At 36.7% G+C, this 21379-nt stretch overlaps 1 protein-coding gene across 1 annotated transcript in view; it reads right to left on the bottom strand.

Annotated features, from left to right (window-relative positions):
- LOC120865417 (lysosomal-trafficking regulator-like) overlaps nucleotides 1-21379 on the bottom strand; it is a 164800-nt gene that overhangs the window by 73730 nt on the left and 69691 nt on the right. The window contains exons 15-24 of the mRNA XM_040242693.1: nucleotides 18920-19080; nucleotides 17907-18097; nucleotides 15485-15730; nucleotides 13540-13713; nucleotides 12473-12622; nucleotides 8748-8885; nucleotides 7012-7210; nucleotides 3795-3926; nucleotides 1055-1682; nucleotides 175-352 (exon numbers count right to left, since the gene is read on the bottom strand). Coding sequence (XP_040098627.1) covers nucleotides 175-352; nucleotides 1055-1682; nucleotides 3795-3926; nucleotides 7012-7210; nucleotides 8748-8885; nucleotides 12473-12622; nucleotides 13540-13713; nucleotides 15485-15730; nucleotides 17907-18097; nucleotides 18920-19080 — 2197 coding nt within the window. The remainder of the gene's footprint in view (nucleotides 1-174; nucleotides 353-1054; nucleotides 1683-3794; nucleotides 3927-7011; nucleotides 7211-8747; nucleotides 8886-12472; nucleotides 12623-13539; nucleotides 13714-15484; nucleotides 15731-17906; nucleotides 18098-18919; nucleotides 19081-21379) is intronic.

Raw genomic sequence — 21379 nt, 5'->3', positions numbered from 1 at the left:
ATTGGATGATAATACATATAAAAATTGGGATAAGCAGTAATAAATTATATCAGCTCATGATGCTTAAGAATAAAATAAGATTTCAGGTCTATTTGAATACATGTATTCAAACTTTAAAGTACACATATATTTATTCTTCCAAATTAAAGCAACATATTTAGTATCTGCCCTTACTTTAATAACTTCTTGTTGTACAGCAGGTGATGGGTGGTTGGCGAGGACTAAAAGCGTATCTGCTTGAATGAGCCCGTCCATCACATCTTCCAGCATAACATCAGGCAGGATGAGAAGAACTCCACTTAGGAGTTCATACAACCCACAGCATATAGGTACCAAGCAGTCTTCGGTTACACTAAAACAGAGACCCACAAAGGGTCATAAACACAATATCAGGGGAAAAAAGTAGTGCATCATGACTACCTCACGAACAGTGATGAGCAGTAGTAATTTTCACATGTGAAACATAAGTTCATAAGGTTTAAAAATGTTTCCTGATTTAACTGTGATTAACAGATTTGCCATCACCTTTTAATTACCAGTAGTTTTTAGATATATAGTCTACTAAACACTAGTCTGCTCTACCTCTGTGATTTCCAAGTGCCACCTGTGCTGTTTAAACTATTTAAACATTCAGTTGCTCGGCTGCACTGGCCACACTTCACGTGAGCATGTGTCTTCTGAGTGGACAGCACCAGCGACCATTCCCATCACTGTGGAAAGTCTCACTGATGGTGCTGATTTGGGGAACAATAATAAACCGTACAATCTTCCTAAACTGAAGAGCTTTTCTCTAATAATCATATGGAATTAAATTAACCATAAGATAATCATTTCTTCAAGAACTATTTATGGTTTAGCCTTTAGTTAAATATGGAATTATCACCTAGTATTAAAGTAAGGAGAAAGGCATCTTTGCTTGTTGTTAACATACACGTTGTACTATGTTACAGAATAAAGAGGTCACAGCATAAAGAGATTTCTACAAGTACAGAAATTCTTCAAAGAACAGTTTAAAAAAAGGGAGGAAGTGGTTGTCATACAAAAACACATGTACCTGTGAGCACCTGTAGTTCGGCTGTGGTGTGGCTCATAACCGACAGGAAGAGCAAAGTTTTCCCAGTCGTCGGTGTTCTTGTCAACAAGACTTGGCCACCGGCCGACAGCCGCAGAGCCGTTCTGAGAGGGGAAAGCTAGCCCCAGGCTGGCAATGGTGCTGTGGCTGCGCTGGAACGAGGCCAGTCCCTTCAGGTAAAGAGGTCGGCGTGGGCAGGACTCGTCCCCAGGACTGTCGTCGTCTGATCTGGGCTCTGCTCCGAAGTCTTTCTGATCTATGTTGACCGCTGGAAGTTTCAAGACTCCTTTTGGGGCATCACTGACAGAAGCTTGGGCCGAAAGGGCAGCTTCCGTTTCACAAACCGTTTTTGCAGACTCACAGCTACTGATGAAGGCATCTTGTTTGGTTTTTTCCAGTGTCTCAGAACTCCTCAGAGGGCTCCATTTCTCTGGCTGGGAAGCAACGCCATCATCTACAAAACTCTGTAACTTGTCAATACTACAACCCAAACTTCCAGTCAGTTTCCGTGGCTTTATGTGAGGTGAAGAAGTAGGAAATGCTGGGAGGCTTCTAGAACGCAGCATACTGGCAGCTACCTGCTTTGGAACAGCACTGGATGACCTGTTTCCTGGTAAGAGTGGACAGGGAAACAGCACTGAAAAGTCAGCTCAGTGGGATCACTTCTCTTTTGTACCGTCAGTCTCAACCACAGTAATAACCCATTTATCCAGTGATGTTAGTGAACACATACAGGATAATGACTGTAGTGACTAATGCTTAAAATTTGTGTTAAAACTATTTTTGTTTCAACTACTTTTAATTAAAAATTTCCCAAAATACCTATCTCTTGTTTCCTTAATAAAATACAATATTGACTGAGTGATTCAAAGTTATTGGGGTGAATGGTCCTAATGAAGTGAAATTAAGTGAATTAAGTGAAAATCCATTTACCTCAGGCTAACAGTCACTAGGATGCAGTTTGTTTTAGATTTTCTTTTTTGATGTGGACGTTTTTTTGAAAATCTTTTTTGAATTTGTTTACAAAATGTTTCTGTCTTATGTTTTTCTCTTTTGTTGGCCACAAAGCATGCAGGATCTTAGCTCCTTGACCAAGGATTGAACTTGCATCCCCTGCATTGAAAGGTGAAGTCCCCAGGGAAGTCCCGAGGATGCATTTTAACACAGTGGAAAGAATGTTGGCTTTTTGAAGAGACGGTTCTGTTAATTAGGTGGCCCTAGGTAAATAATTTAATTATATGAGTGTTCATTTCTTCAAAGGTAAAATAAGCACATAATAAACGTGTGCTGAATAAATAGCAGTGATAGCCGTACTTGGTGTTATTATTACCAGGCTAAATGTCCCTAGACTGTTCTCTCACTCCTCATTTCTGCAGCCACTTTTTGCTGCTATTATTAAGAAATAATAATATTTCTCTTCTTGCCACAGCTCTCCATTTTTCTGCTCCTCATATTCTACACAGAAGGAGATCTCTCATCCTTAGTGTATGGGATATAAATGAATGCTCCTGAAGGTGTGGTCTGTGGGCCAGGAGCACGGGTATCAGCACCGCTGCGTGACTGCTGGAAATGTACATTCTCATGCTCCACCCCAGACCTACTGAATCAGAATGTAGAAGGCAGGGGCCAGGGATCTGTGCTTTAACAAGCTTTCCAGGTGATTTTTTTCAGCATCTAAAACTTGAAAAGTGCTGATATACAGTAAATAAGGACTGAATGAACTGTTTAGAGCTCAGGCTCTGTGGCAATAGAATAGCTCCATAGTTCAGAAGTTCTTCCTAGTTATTTCTGGATTTTGGCTGGAGGAATAAGGCTGCCAAAAGGGTCTGTTCAAATGACCTGGAAAAAATGGGGGCATGATTGTACTAGAAAAAGTTTCAGAATGATGCTCAACGATTTTAAGAATGACACATCCTATAAAATTCCAAATAAAACTAATTAAAACACAGCCTTAAAATATTATAATACAAGGCCATAAGATGTGCTAGGGAATAACCGAAACTCTTTGGGAGAGAAATAAAATTGGAGCTTAATACCCAGATACCTTCACCTACTATCCATGTCTCTATCTTACTGGCCTATTTAATAATTTGTATCAGAGCTGGAGGTGGGACCTAGTCTTTCATTGGCTAATGAAATCTATGCTGAAAGAAGAAAAGAGGCAGAGAAAACTTGGGGATGATGAAAAAGAAACCAGAAAGATAGGAAGTTGTCATAGAGAGTGGGAGACTGGAATTTCAGAGGTGGGACGTGTTCTTTGATGATGTTCAAGATGGACACAAGCAGACTGGAAGGTAAAGTAGAGGGAAGGTCCCCAGGGTCAAGGATCTCAGTGAGGCTGCGGTATGGATGGCCACTCACATGGTAAGTGAAGTTGTCCAGAATGAGTTCAGATGGAAAGGAGACAGTAAGCCAAACAAAGTTTTTGAAGAAAATGAGAAAATAAATCAGAAACTTAATGAAAGACTGATAAACGGGGACAAAGAATTCCAGAATAAAATAGCATGAGCCTCATCCATCTCCTAAGCTCTCCTGAGAATTACTTGCTATACTGACTGTGAGTTACTAATATTAGAAAGCAGTAAATGGAATCCTTAAATATATTCTGTAAAGTTTAGCTTTCCATTTATTTAGTTTATCAGGTTGTGCAAATAGGCATCTATATTCAGAACTAAATAGGAAAGGGCTACACTTTCAGTATCACTTTTGTTTGTTTGTTTACCTTCAGGTGGTGAAGCAGTAAAATCTGATGGGCTTATTATCATAAATCCAGGGCTAGTAACAGACTTTCCTCCACTGCTAGAATGCCTCAAGTACATGATTGACTGCACTTTTTCCTGAAAGATCTTGCCATCTAGAATCAAAATAAATTTTGAGAAAATTTTTAAAATGGATAAAACAAAAATACAACGTTAAAAGCAAGTCATTAAATACAAATATCTACAAAAATATTCAAAGTCAAAAAAATGGTATCAGTTCAGTTCAGTCGCTCAGTCGTGTCTGACTCTTTGCAACCCCATGAATTGCAGCACACCAGGCCTCCCTGTCCATCACCATCTCCCGGAGTTCACTCAGACTCACGTCCATCGAGTCCGTGATGCCATCCAGCCATCTCATCTTCGGTCGTCCCCTTCTCCTCCTGCCCCCAATCCCTCCCAGCATCAGAGTCTTTTCCAATGAGTCAACTCTTCGCATGAGGTGGCCAGAGTACTGGAGTTTCAGCTTTAGCATCATTCCTTCCAAAGAAATCTCAGGGCTGATCTCCTTCAGAATGGACTGGTTGGATCTCCTTGCAGTCCAAGGGACTCTCAAGAATCTTCTCCAACACCACAGTTCAAACGCATCAATTCTTTGGCGCTCAGCCTTCTTCACAGTCCAATTCTCACATACATACATGTCCAGAGGAAAAACCATAGCCTTGACTAGATGGACCTTAGTCGGCAAAGTAATGTCTCTGCTTTTGAATATACTATCTAGGTTGGTCATAACTTTTCTTCCAAGGAGTAAGTGTCTTTTAATTTCATGGCTGCAGTCACCATCTGTAGTGATTTTGAAGCCCCCCAAAATAAAGTCTGACACTGTTTCTACTGTTTCCCCATCTATTTCCCATGAAGTGATGGGACCAGATGCCATGATCTTCGTTTTCTGAATGTTGAGCTTTAAGCCAACTTTTTCACTCTCCACTTTCACTTTCATCAAGAGGCTTTTTAGCTCCTCTTCACTTTCTGCCATAAGGGTGGTATCATCTGCATATCTGAGGTGATTGATATTTCTCCCGGCAATCTTGATTCCAGCTTGTGTTTCTTCCAGAGCAGCGTTTCTCATGATGTACTCTGCATATACTTTATACTAATGCACATTTTGATATGTGAGGATACTCTACAATTTCTTACTTTAGATTCTTTTGTTAACTAACATTAGCTACATTAACTTCTATTTTCTTTGAATTCTGACTGTACTCATAGTTATTTCTATAGTTTAACAGCTAACTGTTCATTTTTTATATGCTAACATGATCTTTCCAAGGATCACGTTCATCTCTTCATTACTTGAGGGAAGGTCTATGTCTTCTGTTTTTACACAGCCCTAGTATGACTCCAAAAATTAATACATCCAGCTTAATCTTCCTTTCTGAGCTTCATACTTCTAAATTCAACTGCTTGATTTCTTAAATGCAACACAAATGCAACAAATCTAAATGTGAGTCACCTTTCTGCCCTAAATTCACTCCTGCATTGTTCTCTGGTTCCCATGGTAGAAGTACCCGTTTCCCATGCAGGATCTGGGAGCCACCCTTGACCTTTCCTTTCCTTTACCCATGTCAAGTCAGTCTCCAGGTTCTACTGACTTTGTTTCTTGAACTCTTCTCATCCCTAGCACAGTGCTATAATGCAGGCTTTTATCATCCGTCACCTGGATTATCATCACAGACTTCTAAATGATATCTGGGATGGACATCTGGCCACCCTCAAATCCTCATAGCTACCAGCATTCTCTCCATTAAATGGTAAGCTCTGCTTAAAACCTTCCAGGGCTCTCTGTTGCCTCCTTACCACTCTAGATAAAGTCCAAGTTTCTCATCTAGAGCAATCTCCATGAGCTGTCTCCATGCCCCTCTACCAGCCTTCTTCCTTAATGTCAGCAACACCAAGCCATTTGCTTTGCCTGGAAGGCCATTCCCTTCAACTCCTAGTCAACTCAACTCAGAGCAGGTATCTCCTCCTTCAGGAAATAGCCCCTTGCAATGCATTGCTATGCTTTGCACATGTTATACTTACCTGTTTATGCCTCTCTTCCCTTTACTAGACTGTAAGACCACACACATTTAACTCATCTTTGCAACTACCCTGTGCTACCAGAATCTGGACATTATTCACTAGATGTTTGCTGAACCTAATACAAAGTCATGCTGTATAATTTCATTTGGCTTTTTACTGTAGCTGTATCATTTTATTCACTATTACATGGCTTAAAATGGCTGTTTACAATCAGTTTCCCTCTCTAAATTTACTATTTAGCTTTCTCACATGTATACTCTGGCTTGCTTTCTTACCACATCACATTTTCCGAGTTCTTTAAAAAATCTGATTCCATTTTTTTAAAAAATACTGAGATTACTCTTTCTTGTTCCATCCTTTAAATAGTATTACCAATAATTCTATCCTTAGCTTCCTTTTTCCTTCTTTCTCCCAACAGTTTTCTTCAGTGGTCTCATCTGTTCCCTGAGCTTCAACTCACTTCTATGCACATTGTTCCTCTATGCTGAATTTTATTGTAATAACTTATACAGGTTGGCTCAAAACAAACACAACAAAACAAAATCCTTCAATTACTCCTGAGAAGAACACAGGTTCAAGTTCTCTGCTCTTATATTCAAGGACTCATTTAATATGATTTTGTGTGTGGTTGAATAAATGATGATCCAAAACTACATTTATGATATTATTTCTCTACTCCTTTACAAATCTCCTATATTAGCTAAAATTCACTATTCTTTATTTTCTCTATTTTGCCTTGCTTTAAGTCACTCTCTTCACCTGATAGTAATTCTCTAATCTATTAATACCTATCAAAATTCTTCAATGCCCATGGCAGATTATTAATCTATTAAATCTCTCTCCACATCTGAAGATGAAACCCTAACTCTCCTGAAATCAAATCAGTTCTTCTTTTGTATCTATTAGGTACTTGCCAGATATTATTTATTGTAATTATTTCAGCACATACATTTACCCTCACCTCTTGGCTTTTAAGTTCTCTGAAGGCAGAGACTATGTCTAGTTTACTGTATGGCCCTCTGTCCTGTCCCAATTCCAGTGTGTAACTGAGCAGTTTCTAGCACAGAGTTCATTCAATGAATATGAAGCAAACATGATCAAATGGGAAGAAAAAAACTAAAGTGGAAATAGCCAAGATCTAAAAAAAATGATTATACCTACCTATGTGCAAAGAAAAATAGAAGTTTGTGGGGTTGTGACAAACATAAGTATTAGTAGGAGGATGAACTGCTAAAAGGAAATTGAAGATAATCGTCAATAATTCCAAATCTGGAGGAGATCCAAGGACTTCGGCTATAATTTTCACAAATGATTTACAAACCTCTCGGGGCATGGATATAAGCTGCCCCTCTTTGTGTTCCTGAAAAAAAAAAAAGAAAAACTCTCCTTAATTTAAAAAGAACTGTCAACTTAACTAATATTTCTCATTTAAGCAAGATAATTTTGTTTAAGATAGAACTGTGTTGGTTTCCTGCTCTAGACTAGATATTTACCATAAAACTGAGTTGCTATTTCTCTATTCAAGCAATCTTGCTATTAAGATGTATTAAAACCATGGCCCCATATAAATGTTAGCTACTACTCACTACTGCTTCTGCTACTACTGATTTGGTTCAAACGAGAAAATTTCTGATAGACAAAACTGGTTACATGAATAGAGTGTGTTCCAGTCTACAAAGTTATTACTCACAGCAGCTCAGAGAGGTTTTATCCTTCATTTCTACAATATGAAGACCTGAAGTGATTGTATATCTAACTTAAACCACATAGAAAACATCTCAGTAGTGCAGCATAACTCACACTTAGACCTTTGATCTCCTTCTACTGCACCATCTACTGCCTTGAATAATCAGACCTGGCAGAATGCTACATAATTACCAAAAATAAAGACAGATATAAATAAATTACTTATATATTCCAACTCTACCTCCCCAGTGCATAGCAGCTGGCTTCTAGATCAAGGCTAGATCTTTCCTCTCTGTCCAAATACACAGTATATCTCTACATCCACTCTTCTTCATATATTCTTTTGAATTGCTGAATCAGAAAACTTAAAATCTAGATATTAACTTTAACACAGGTTAGTTTGACTACCTCAGATATACGGAGAGAACAGGAGTCTACAAAAGTCAGTCAAGATCTCACAATGGCCAAGTCAAGACAAGAACACAGATCTCCGAACTTGCAATTCAGTGTTATTTCTGCCACAACCATCTTTTTTTTTTTTTTTCTAAATCGTACCCCTGTGACTTCCCAGGGCTCCTGGTTACCACTTCAATCACTCATTCTTGAGTTCAGCCCAGTCTAAGCTTCTTCAACTTTGCCCTCTCCAATGACTCCTTACAAATAGTCACTGGTATCCTGCTGCTGCTGCTGCTAAGTTGCTTCAGTCGTGTCCCACTCTGTGCGACCCCATACACGGCAGCCCACCAGGCTCCCCCGTCCCTAGGATCCTACCTCATTAAAAAAAAGAAACAAAAAACTCTTAAATTGACCTATTGTGAAGCTTTTGTTAAGTCTGTTTCTCTTTCCTTTTGCTGTTGGACTTCCTAATAATCATGTATTCTCACTACCTCCAGTGATCCACCATACATGCTTAAAGTTCCCAGAAATCTGGGTCTTGCCTTCTTCACTCTGATGAAATATTGTAAGCTATTAAGAATTTCCAAGCTGACGGCATTCTCTCTGTCCACATTCTCTAGGAACTTTCTACCTCATTTGGCTCTACAGACCACCCCTGTCTGGGCAGGTTCTCCTCTCTCTGCCCATTTTCTTTACCTCTTTCACAGAAAAAAATCTCATTGGAAGTTCCACAGAATTTCAGTCCATGGTACTGAGTTATTAAACAAAAATCACTGCAGAAAATACCTCCAGAAGTAAAATTACATAAGGAGTACCTGCAAAACCTGGCAGGTCAGTAGAAAGTGATGAACTACTCGAGCTTTCAATAACTGCTTAATATTAAACATCTGCTGCTGGTGGTCTGCTCTGATGAGGACTTCTAGGGCTGCCAGCAGAGCTTCCCAAACACCGTGCTGAGAAAACAAACATATGCACAGGGTTACTGAAAAACATGGCTCGTGCTTTTTAGAAGACATGCAATACATCAGTTTAACACTGTGTAAACACTCACAATTTGTCAAAGATTAAATCTGCCTGAAAAAGCAAATCTAAAGATTTATTCCAAGATTATTATTTTTTTTGACAATAGGTCATTTCTAAAAATTTATGTTCAATGCAATGCTGCATTAGGGGCTTTAGGACACTAACCTTTCTGTGGCATTAAATGATGCACAGTATTTTCAAAAGATGAATTATCTTGGGGAACTTATTTACCGTTTACTACAGAGAAACACATTATCCATATAAATTGTTTGCAAATAATTTATTTTCAAAGAGCATTATTAAAAACATATAGACTTCAATGCTAATTTGTATACTCAGCATTTAATCAAATACTTTTAGAAAAAAAATGTACTAAACTGAAAATATTTACTGACAGTGTAGAAATTCTGAATTTTGGATTTACTTTTAAGTCCAAATTATAGAATCCTCCACACAATTACTAAACATGCAGTTTAAAACTATAATTAGCATCCTCTTAAGGTACTTTAAAATGCTTCTCCCATAGTATTCACAATAATAATGAAAAAGAAATCTTACATAGATAACCACTACTGAAAATAATCTTCACCTCATTTTATTACTTCAAATAATCTTTCAATAAAGCTATCAACAAAAAGCAAAATTAACGGGTTTGGGTTGTAGGTTTGCTGCTTTTCCGGCCATTACATGATGGAAATGAATAATGAAAAGGCCAAGGAATTGATAGACTTAATCATACTATTCTAACCAAGGCCTCTCTCTTAATAGGACAGGATCAAGATGCCCTGAAAGAAAAAGGCATATGAAAATTTGAAGACAAAGCAGCTCAAATATGAAAACCTGATTCAGGCCTGAAAAATAATACTAAAATAGAATAGTGCCTAAGCAAACCAACAACCAGACAACCAACAAACAAAAACCAGAACAACTCAGCTAAAAAAGCAATTAGAAAATTAAAAAATAAAAGAAAGAAAATTTTATCTCAAATCCATAGAAGTAACCATGCATATCAGTTTTGAATTTGACCAAAAAATGCTTTGCTTATTAGTCAAACTTTTTTAATGCTCAAATTAGCATCCTCTTTTGAAATACTAAAATAGCTGTCGATTTTCAGTTAAGATTCCAACTCATAATCCACAATTGAGAGGTTTCTTTACTACATGTTTACAGTCATTCCGCCTTTGGTCCAGTTTGTTTGCATCTACTATCACTATGTGCATTAGCTTTCTCTCCTTGCAACATCATGTGTATTTTTATACATACGTAAATTTGTTGTTATTGATTAGTTGCTAAGCGCTGTCCAACTCTTTGTGACCCCGTGGACTGTAGCCCATCAGGCCCCTCTGTCCAGAGGATTTCACAGGCAAAAATACTGGAGTGGGTTGTCATTTCCTTCTCCAGGGGATATTGCTGATGCAGGGGTTGGACCTGTGTCTCCTGCACTGGCAGGCAGACTTTTTACTGCTGAGCCAACAGAGAAGTTCACAAATGTATACATATTATATGTGAATGTACATGGAGATGTGCATTCTGAAATTCTGAAAGAGAATTTATTCAGAATGAGAAGTCACAATGAAATAAAAGTTTTAAAAACTGACAAATACCATAAAATCTAGAAAAAGCTAGCTGCTTGACACAGCTCCATAATACTTCCCGCTGTGTTTTGTAGGAGCATATTCTTGGACTGCTTCTTCATATAACAATAATTCGGTAATATAATTTTATACAGGGAGAACAGAATAATCTGTCTCTCCTCTAACATATTTGGTCAAAATTTATTTTTGTTAATGATAGGTTAGAAAAGTTTTCTTTAGCTTCATAACTCATTATTGATAGTAAGTCTGGGGTGACTGTTGCCAAATTTGGAAGTAACCAAATATTTTTAAATTGTAAAGGTATACACATTGAATTGGTCTTCAGCTACATTTGACGATAATGGTGTTACACTCTAAGTAACTCTAGACAATCTACAGTCTACATTAGAACTGAGGAGGCTCTACGAACCAAACCATGAAGACTATACTTTAGCTAGGGCAGAAGGAAAAAGCCCCACATTCATTTTCCTTGCTGGGTCCTTGTGAAGACCACACAATCCATCATCCAGTTGTTAAGACTTCCTAGATCTAAGATCAAAGCATGCTCCTTAGCTTGTGCCTACCATGAAGCCAAGACTTCACAGCCTTGCTCCGCAAACAGATACAGCTCTGACTTCTGGAAAACATGGCTCCCCTACTCAGAAGTGTGTCCGTTTCCCTCTCCTTGACTCAACTCCACACACTTTTAGTAGGATTTCCTTTGAGAGTTTATGGTAAATGCAAGTCTCCAATTGATTCAAGTTTTCCAGCCTGAATACTGCTACTACCTGCAGTCAAAGTTTTGATCCTGATTCTCTAGATCAACATTATCTATGGCTGTCTAAAACCTTGCACAGAAATTAATCTCTAGATTTCCATTTACAATTAATACTACACTGAAGCAGTAAATTTGTTTTGTTTTTGAGAAGACTGATTAGATGAATATTTAAAAGTACATGTTTCTCTGTGCAGCAAAGAAAACAGTCAACAGAGTGAAAAGGCAATACACAAAATAGGAGAAAACACTTACAAACCATATATGAGATGAGGGATTAGTATGTAAAATATATGACTCTTACAACTCATTAACAGAAAATCAAATAACTCAATTAAAAAATAGTCATATGACCTGAATGGACATCTCTCCAAAGAACATATACAAAGGGTCAATAAGTATATGAAAAGATGCTCTTCATCAACCAATCATCAGGGAAATGCAAATCAAAACTACAAGTTATTATTATTACCTCATATCCTACAGAATAGACACTATCAAAAAATAACAATTGTTGGTAAGCAGGTAAAGAACTTGGATCCTTTGCACATTGCTGGTAGGACTGTAAAATGGTGCCTCTCTTACAGAAAATAGTATGGTACAGTAATTCTATTTTTAAAAAATTAGAATTACTATATGACTTAGCAATCCTATTTTTGCATATGTATCTAAAATAACTGAAAACAGGATCTCAGAGGGATCTCTGCACATTCACGTTCACGGCAGCATAATTCACAATAGCCAAAATGTGGAAGCAACCTAAATGTCCATGACAGATGAACAAATAAAGAACATGTGGAAAACACATACAATGGAATAGTGTAAGAAAGAAAACAGTCTTGTCATATGTTATAACACAGATAACCTTTGAGGACATAATGCTAAGTCAAATAAGCCAATCATAAAAAGGCAAACACTGAATGATTCCACTTGGATTAAATATCTAATACAATCAAACCAAAGAAACACAATGTGGAATGGTGGCTGCCAGGGACTTGGGGGAAGGGAAACAGGGAGCTGTTGTCTACTGAGTCGAGCAGTCAAACCAAATGAAAAGGTTCTAGAGATATGCCACATGACAAAGCATATATGGTTGGTGCTGCACATGTAAAAATTGCTAAGAGGGTAAATTCATAACAAATGCTTTTTAACCACATAAAGTACATGCCTCCGCTTTATTCCATATCTTCCAGTCTAGCAATAGTTCCTCTAACAGTTTAACATCCTGGATTATAGCATTAGACTCTACATCCAACTTAAATTCTCCATTCTCATTGATATGAATAATATCTTCACCACAGCAACCTTCAAGAAGGGTCTACGGAAAAACAGCATTAATACAAGATGCATCAATAATCAATCCAAAAATTCAACAGAAAGACGAAGCTTTCTTAGCACTTAGCACTCATAACATTAAATTCAAAAGAAAACTACTGAATAGCTCAGCATTTCACAAGGTATCTTTACCTTGTTTTGTAAAACAATTCAAGTAATAAGAAAACCCCCAAATTTCAAATATTTATAAATGACTATTTAGTTTCAAATATGGAGTAAAATAAACTACATCCTATTTTTAAAATTCAATGAATCTGTTGAGTTTTAAACTTTTTCTAAGAAGTATTCATGCCACAAGTGTATGGATCTTGCTCATTTTAAGAGTTGGAGTCTGGGGGCATGGGAATAGGCATTGGTCTTTTGCCTTAATACTAGAACCCTCAGAAAGAAATACTTTCACAACGTTACCAAGTGCTTTTAATTAGAAAGATATTTAAATATGTGATTACAGTTGGGTCAAAATAAAAAGTTAATACAGCTTCAAGATTCTAACTCTATAGCAGCATTGCCTCCCAAGAACTGCACAGCACTAGGTGTCTGGAGAACTGGGTTCACCCCCATACCCGTGGGTGCTGAAGCAAGCAGCAGTCTGTGTATGAGTCACTATCACCAGTCTACAGAATGAGGGGCCAGCCCAGGAGGTATCACTGGCTTATCAAGATCTAAAAACCTTAATTTTTTCTTATATTTTTCTAAAATGTTTTAGAGGAAATGAAAATGTAATTATTTAAACGACGAAAAACCCAGAAGAGCCTTCATTTGATTAAATACATATTATCGAGTTTCCTTATTTTTCTTCAGGAATAAATGAAACACGAAACATCTATTACTAAGAGACTTAATGAAGAGGTAAGTATCACTGCATATGAAACCCTGAGAATAAGTTTTATGAGAACGTACCTTCAAAATGTGAAAGCCAACAATGCATTTTTGTTTTATCAACACCTGATGAATCATGCAAAGTCCATTACAGTTTTCTAACTCATGTATTCTCTGTTGGTTGTATTTAATTAATGAGAGTATAACTCTCAATGCTAACGCTTGAGTTTCTTCACAGCTACTGAGTTCCACAACCTAAAAACAAAGTAGATAAATTTTTTCTAATTTGTCGAGATTAAAAATTTAACATGTGGGGTTATCTTTCATTATGTAATACCAACCTATCAGTCTCATTTGAAAGTTTTATTTTTTATTGCTGACACTGTTTATAATTACTTAAGAATTTTAAACAAATAAAACCAATAAGTTCCATGCTCTTATGTCTCAAATATGCTATAAATTAACTAAAATAACATTGATAACCTTAGAAGTCGTGGCATTTTATTGGTGATCTGAAGTGTCAGCGAAATGCTTCATATTTTTGATGCTTAGTCAACAAACAGGCTCTATGTTCTATGCTATGGAAGATAAAATGATAGATAGACTGCTTAGACTGTAAATAGGCAGACTACCTACCTCCTGTGGGGCCTGCTGATAGGTCAAAACATAAGACAGAATAAAAACTAACGATTGTGACTTGTACTTCAATTCCCCCAATGCTTTCTGACAACTACTATATGTAAGAAACAAACATCCTATTATGATTTGAAAAAGCAAAGAAGAGTGAGACAATATGAATGCATGAGAGCATAAAAACTATTTCTGACTCCACCCTGCTCGGGATGGGAAGCCTATGTGAAGATCACTGGGAGAGAGAGGAAAACCACAGGAAGCAGGGATAAACAGGTGTCCAAGTGTGGGACCCAGGAGGAAGAGAGATGAAGATTGGATTCATAGTACATTTAGGAGGCTGCAGGTTGCCTATCTGGCTAGATGGAGCAGATTAAGCTCAAAAGGTAGGCTATACCTGTAAGGGTTTTAAGGAAACTGAATTTTACTTTTGTAGGGGAGGAAGGATATAATAACAACTAACATTGATATGTCTCTTAGCACAAAAAGTAATCAAAGGTGCCCCCACTAAAGAAAAAAAAAAGGGAGACATATGACAATGGTGCAGAAGTTACACTTAAGCATAAAATTTGGAAGTGAAAAAGATCAGGGTTGCTTTAATTAAACAAGGGTTTGGACCACAAGGAAGTATAAATGATTCGTACTGAAGCGAGACCATTTGTACCCTCTATTTGGATTTTAGCAGTCCTTGAAACAGTCATGTACACCACTGTCTACTTCACCTCAGGAAAAAGATTGTTCCAGCCCATAGATGGCTAAACACAACAGATAAATAAACATAATTCTCTAAAACAGTATCCATGGCGTGGGTCAAATTTTTTGACTTTCTCCTCTTTCAAAAAATTTCAATCCCAAATAAGTTATTTTTGTACTTACTTGTTGACCTTTATTTTTCCCCAAGCATCTGGAAGTTTCAAGGGAAAAACAAGTTTCACAATTCTTCACATTTCTTTTCTACTTTTATTATAGCATTTTTTTTCTCATTGGCAATATTAAATCTTATACACTTAATACTTAATGGTTCGAATTACATCTCTGGATACAGAAAACATCTTCATAAATTATTTACTTATTTACTTAACTGCACCACATGGCATGCAGGATTCTTAGTTCCCTGACCAGGGATCGAACCCATGCCTTTGGCATTGGGAGTGGAGTTTCAACCACAAGAAGTCTAAGGAAGTCCCAAATCTCCATAAATTAAAAAGAAATTTTAACAAAAAAATTACTGTGGCAGAAACTTTGATGACATTCTAAACAATGTGTGCTTTTTTAATCTTGAAAGTTTAATACAATTGATACATAGCATTACTGTTAATCAAAAAGGAATCCTAAAAGTTATCAATAAAAAAGAAGTAGTTTATCTTTAAATAAAATTACAATCAGTGATTCTTACCCTAGCAAAGAGAAAGACAAATATACCAGTTCCACCAATCTCATGCAGAACGCCTTGAAGGGTTTTACATTCAGTGGGCTGGAGATTCTTTAGATGATGAGGTTCTAGTAAGATACTGTGAACTTCTTTTGAGCTGAAGGGTCTTTGAGAGAGTTGGGGTTTCATTTGACCTTTAAGTCTAATAACTGGCTCATAGATGGTGTACTGAGCAGGACAGTAAGTTGTATATACAACTGAAAGACTTTCCTGAAACACAAATAATTTCCTTCAATAACTAAACAGTTTAAAAAGTACATTATCAACTAGCAAATGGATTATTTCAAAGTGAAAAGACAAGCAAAAAATCTTTTTCTTTGTTTTAATAAAGACAGTCACTGCACAAAACAAAGATGGACATGAAAAGCAAGACAGCTCTCCACAAAGAAAAAGATCCATTTCATTTAGGAGTGGTCAATACATGTAAACCATATGAAGGCTGAGAAAAATTCCAGCTTTGATCTTTTGAGAATAAACATGAAATTATACCTATCACCAATAACAAATCCCTACCATACTCATGTCCTATGAACTGTTCTATGCATTTATAAATAGTAACCAATCCTTACAATCCTATGAGATGGGACTCTGGGTCAATGTATTCAAATATATTTTGGTACTGAATTTGCTCATGGGCTGCCTACTCATTTAAATATGACTCTATAAACTAGAGCATTCTTTCCACTAGAATAAAACTCCAAACTATCAGCATACCTAACAAACTGAGTATTTCTCCCAAGCAAAGGGTAGTTTTGATTAGGTTCTAGCTCTCTGTCAAATATTCTATCAATTACTTTAAAAATTATGGTAAACTTTAAAAACAAAATGTACTCTGAGATGCTCTCAATGAAGGCCGCTACAGAAGATCACGCTTATGGAAAATCGTGTAGCAGCTGGGGGCTTTGGGCTTCGATCATTTTCAACCCACTGTGATTCGAGTATAGTTTCATTAGACATCATCTAGCACATTTGCATACCAACCAAACTGATGGCACAGTCTACTGTATATGATTATGCTGGGCAAAACAAAATCATAAATCTACAGTAGTTTTCATTAAAAATCTGATAAAATGCCTGGTTATCTGAAACAAGTCCCATCTGATACCAACACCTTGCTAGGAGGGCACCATGTCTGTCTGACCTCTTACTCATAACCCCAAAATACCAAGCTAAAAAAGTCAGGCTTAAAAAAAATATGCTTTCAAAAAAGATTTTTCACATAAAACCTGTATAATTTTTACTTGTGATAATTTCTGTTGAATTTTATGAATTATAACCTCTATTTTGTTCAGGCAAAATAAAAGGTTAAGAATACATATTTTTTGTGAAAAAAGGATTAGCCAAAAACCAGAGAGCTAAAATTATCTGAACAAACATCCATTGTATGAGCTCCTTGGTCTTCCTAAAGCAGAGATACTCAGTGTGTGGGCCCCAACCAGCAGCAGTAACATCACCTCAGAAGTTGTTAAAAATGCAAATTCTTGGGCCACACTTCAGGTCTACTGAAGCGATCTATGTTTCGGCAAGTCCTCTGGGTGATTCTGGCTGGATACTACCCATGCACCGTAGAACATTTACAATCTCTGGCCCCCGTTCAATAACAGTGGACAGCCAAAATGCCCCTAAGCTCCATTTCTGAATACTCCTTACGGAGAAAAAGATTGTGGGTCTAATACCAGATCTTTAGTTAAATTCTATATCCATTTTACCACAGATACTTAATACCACTCAAGACTTACATGTTTTAGACTATGAAGGATCAGTTTCCTAGTTGCTATAATGAAAAGTATCCATCACAAGCTCCTAAACTGTGTATTAGTATAACACTGTATTAGAATAATGTATAAAATGCAATCAAGAGTCTCATATAAGCAGAATTAGCAATAATTTGAAAGCAAAATTCCTAGTTGCTACTGATATTAAAGAATAAAGTAATAACCTCCAATTAAAATAAACTTATATTAAAAAAAGAAAGAAAAAAAAGAATAGTCTAAAATCTGAATATGTATAAAGTTAATACAAATAAAAATTAGCACTTATTTTTAAGTATGGAAAGGAAATATAATAAGCAATTTTTAAGGCTAACATGTATTATATTTTTATTATATCATAAAAGTTTTTCTTGAATGATTAACAACAGGTATAACCTAAACTACTACTTAGTATAGAAATATAGTTCCAAGGAAAAGCAGATGAAAATTTGAAACCTGAAAACAAATTTTGAGGAAGTCAAAGTATTTTAATTAAAAAGAAAAACATTTGTAAGTAAAGAAAATGTTGAGAAACAGAAAAGAAAAACTCTAAAAATCAAATCACAGCTAATTCACCTTCAATAAACATACATAACAGTTACTAAAAAGTTAAAACCTATAAAATGAAAACTTACAATTAAAAGACCAATGTCCACATCTTTGTTGGTCATAAAAAGTTCTCTGATTTGTTCACATTGCAAAATTTCTTTATTAATGTACTTGGAGTAGTCATTCACAGGCTTGCCATATTTACACGGCATTATGGACGTATGGTTGGGTCCACAAGCATATAGATAAAATGCCTCTTGCGAGCCAATCTTAGCCCCTGAATAGCAAAAAACAAAAAACAAGAAAAAAGTTCCTTATTTAAAATACTCCAGAATTTTTCATAAAAACAAGAAATCAGAGGAGTTTTTTTGCTAGATTCTTCAGTTGTTCACTGTATCTTTCAAAATTAAAGCCTCAATTTTCAAATTGGTGTAATGAGCAAGAAATCTATAGCAACTCTAGATGTAAAATGAATTAATATACATATATATGTATATATATAAAACATTATCTGTAAAACTCTTGGTAAAATAAAGTAATAATATTTATATTTGCTCCTTAAGCTAAAAATAGGGGATTTTTTGGTTTTGTCTTTTTTTTTTTGCAAATGGAAATTTTATCTCAGTGAATTCCTTTTAAAAACAACATATAGATTGGTATCATCAGTCCTTCATCCATCCATCTATCTATTCAATAAACACTGTCTAGATGCTATTATGTACCAGGTTGAGTAATACATTTTTAAAAATCATGTATTTCTTCTTCACCTAAAATTTGGTATTTTTTATGTAATATACTAAAATTATAAGTAAGAGAGACAGCCAGTCTAACTGCACCTGCTATAATGCATTTTCCAGGATTATAAAGTGATTTAATATAGGCTTCTCTTTGGCAGGCGGGTGGGGGAGGATATGTGCTTTGCATTAAATATATGTATCAATTGTCTCAGAACCACTTATCTTGAAATCTAGGAAATACAGTACTTATTAAGTACAAGTGAAGGAACAGGGATAAACACTTTATCCAGGACAATTAACTTAGTTTAATACTTGTTAACTGAAGGAAAAATCTGAAAATGCTCTGAAGGGGAAAAATATACCATTGAAGAGGAGTAAATTTCCCAGGCCCCATTTTCCAGCCAATTGCAAACATTCTTCTTGGGATGATAAACAATGGCCGATCATGCAAAATGTTTTATTGCTGTCAGATGACAAACTCGTTTTTCTTGGAAGCATAAAATCCAAAGTAACATCAGGCTTCCTACATTGAAAACAAAGTTAAATCAATTACTTCAGGGATTTTTAGAGTGTTAATGTTTAATAACACAAAATTCTTGAACAAGTTTTTTGGCTCAGTATTGGATAATTGGTAATGGGAGAGAGAGAAGGACTGATTCTCTTGTCTCTTGGTCCAAGGTGCTGGTGGTCCACAATCCCCCAGAGGAGAGGAAGGGACAGAGATGCCTGGTGATCCACACCAGGCCATGGGAAGTACTACCGGACATTTGTGGCAAGTTTCCTTTGCCACTTGACTTCTGCATATTCGCCTTCCCGGTTTAAAATACAAATCTACCACCTCTCCCTGATTTTACCAGAAAGTCTCCCATCTCAGTACACAATTCCTAAAACCTCATGCCCTCTTCAAAAACTAATCAGGAAGAGTATCACTTCTTCAGGTTTTGCTCTGACAAGGCACTGAAATGCCACTGCTTTTTTGCATTTTCTGTGTTTTCAGCAGTAAATATTGCAGAGCTTTTGATTAATCTCTTGCTTTTCTTCATGGATAAAAGTTATAGGAATCCTCACAAAAGGCAAAGTAGGAAAAGGTAAACTAATGCTTTCTCCTAGAGACACACACGATGGGAGAACTTCATCTTCTTGTTTAAATTGCAGAGTGCCGAGCTCTTCCCTCATTCTAGACTGTCTTAAACTCTCTTAAGATAATGAAGGTAGCCTGTAAAGACAAAGTCTGTGAATAAGACAAAGCACTTAGAATAAGCTAATAATGAGAAATTCTATTTTGGTATATATTTACTTAAAAAATTTCCCTTAAGGCTTTCTATTCCATACTTAATAGCTATTTAGCTATTTAAATAGGAATATTATTAACAAAGGAAAGATGTGAGCTAACCTTTTTACTGAAGTTCAATTGACATACAACATTATAGTGAGATAACTTCTATTACTGTGCAGGCATCTCTTTCTTGAACCAACTAAATGGCTGTAACTGAAACAGTACTGCCACCTAGTGGCATTATGACTTAATTCAGTTCTTAAGGGTAAAGAAAACCTGTAAAACCAATGCAAGAGGAGTTCAACAAACACTAAAATAATTCATACTATCTAATATGTGCCATATATTCCTACCAGATTTGTGTTCTGTTCATCAAATAAAAATTAGTAGAAAGCATTAACAATTTTTTTTCAGTGTCGTTACATCTTGAAATGTATTACTTGTAGAAATAATTGTATTAGTTCTGAGAGAGATATAGTGCCAAATTTAAATCAAAGGAATAATATATTTCTTATATTCCTTGGTCACTTGCTCAATGCTATATTACTAGATAAAATCATTAACTTATACCAAATGGTAAATTCAAAGTAATGTTCAAACAAGTGGGTGAGTAAAAATTGAGTGCTAGGATTTTAACTTCAGAACCGGCCACGGAGAACATCTAGACACTCATTCTGAACATATGTAACAATTAGTTTATGATTCCTGTGTCTGTCAGCCTGCCTGACTCACCAAAAGGCTGTAGGGTTAGTAAAGCATGTATGTGGATGGTCAGTTGTGTCCAACTTTTTGTGACCCCATGGACTGTAGCCTGCTGGGCTCCTCTGTCCATGGGATTCTCCAGGCAAGAATACTGGAGTGCGTTGCCATTTCCTCCTCCAGGGGATCTTCTTCCTGCATACCCTGCACTGGCAGGCAGATTCTTTACACCGAGTCACCTGGGAAGCCCGTTAAAGAAAGCAGAGGGTTTTAAAGCAGGGCTCTATCCAGGCTCAGAGTCCAGGTTGAGTTTCAGCCACCCTCCTCACTGCAAGCAGCATTTTGGGTTTCTGCTGCCTCACATGAAAGGGTAGAGGCATCTCTTACTTTGTTGTGCTGCTAGAAGGACTAAATGAGGTCATCTGTGCAAAGTGCTTACTACACTGCCTGGTAGGTGCTGAGAGTTCCAGAAATGAGGAGCGTGTGCAGCAGACTCTCACAGTCCCATCCCCAATCCCAACCAATTTAACTCAAGGTTCTGGAAACATATACTGATATGCCACAGCTCCCTTCAGGCTTAGGCAGTTGTGAAGACAGAACTTCTCAGAGAATATTTTCTTTGGATTATAGAAATTGAGATTCAATGACATATTTTCATGTACTTTTTAAAATGAATAAACTGTTTCCTTTGGCAGACACTGCGGACTGGCTACCCCAAAGCTGTTCACAAGCCTCTTCTCCCAGCCTTCCTGAGGCTGCAAGGCTGTAAGCAGTCGACTCCTGCAGCCTCCACAGCAGAGCTGGCAGGCACACAGGCTTCCCTTCTTTCTCACAGGCCCTTTCCTCT

The sequence above is a fragment of the Oryx dammah genome, unplaced genomic scaffold (assembly GCF_014754425.2).
Source record: "Oryx dammah isolate SB20612 unplaced genomic scaffold, SCBI_Odam_1.1 HiC_scaffold_6, whole genome shotgun sequence".
Taxonomy (NCBI): Eukaryota; Metazoa; Chordata; class Mammalia; order Artiodactyla; family Bovidae; genus Oryx; species Oryx dammah.
The sequence above is the reverse complement of the archived record's forward strand: the minus strand, read 5'-3'. Positions and strand labels throughout refer to the sequence as shown.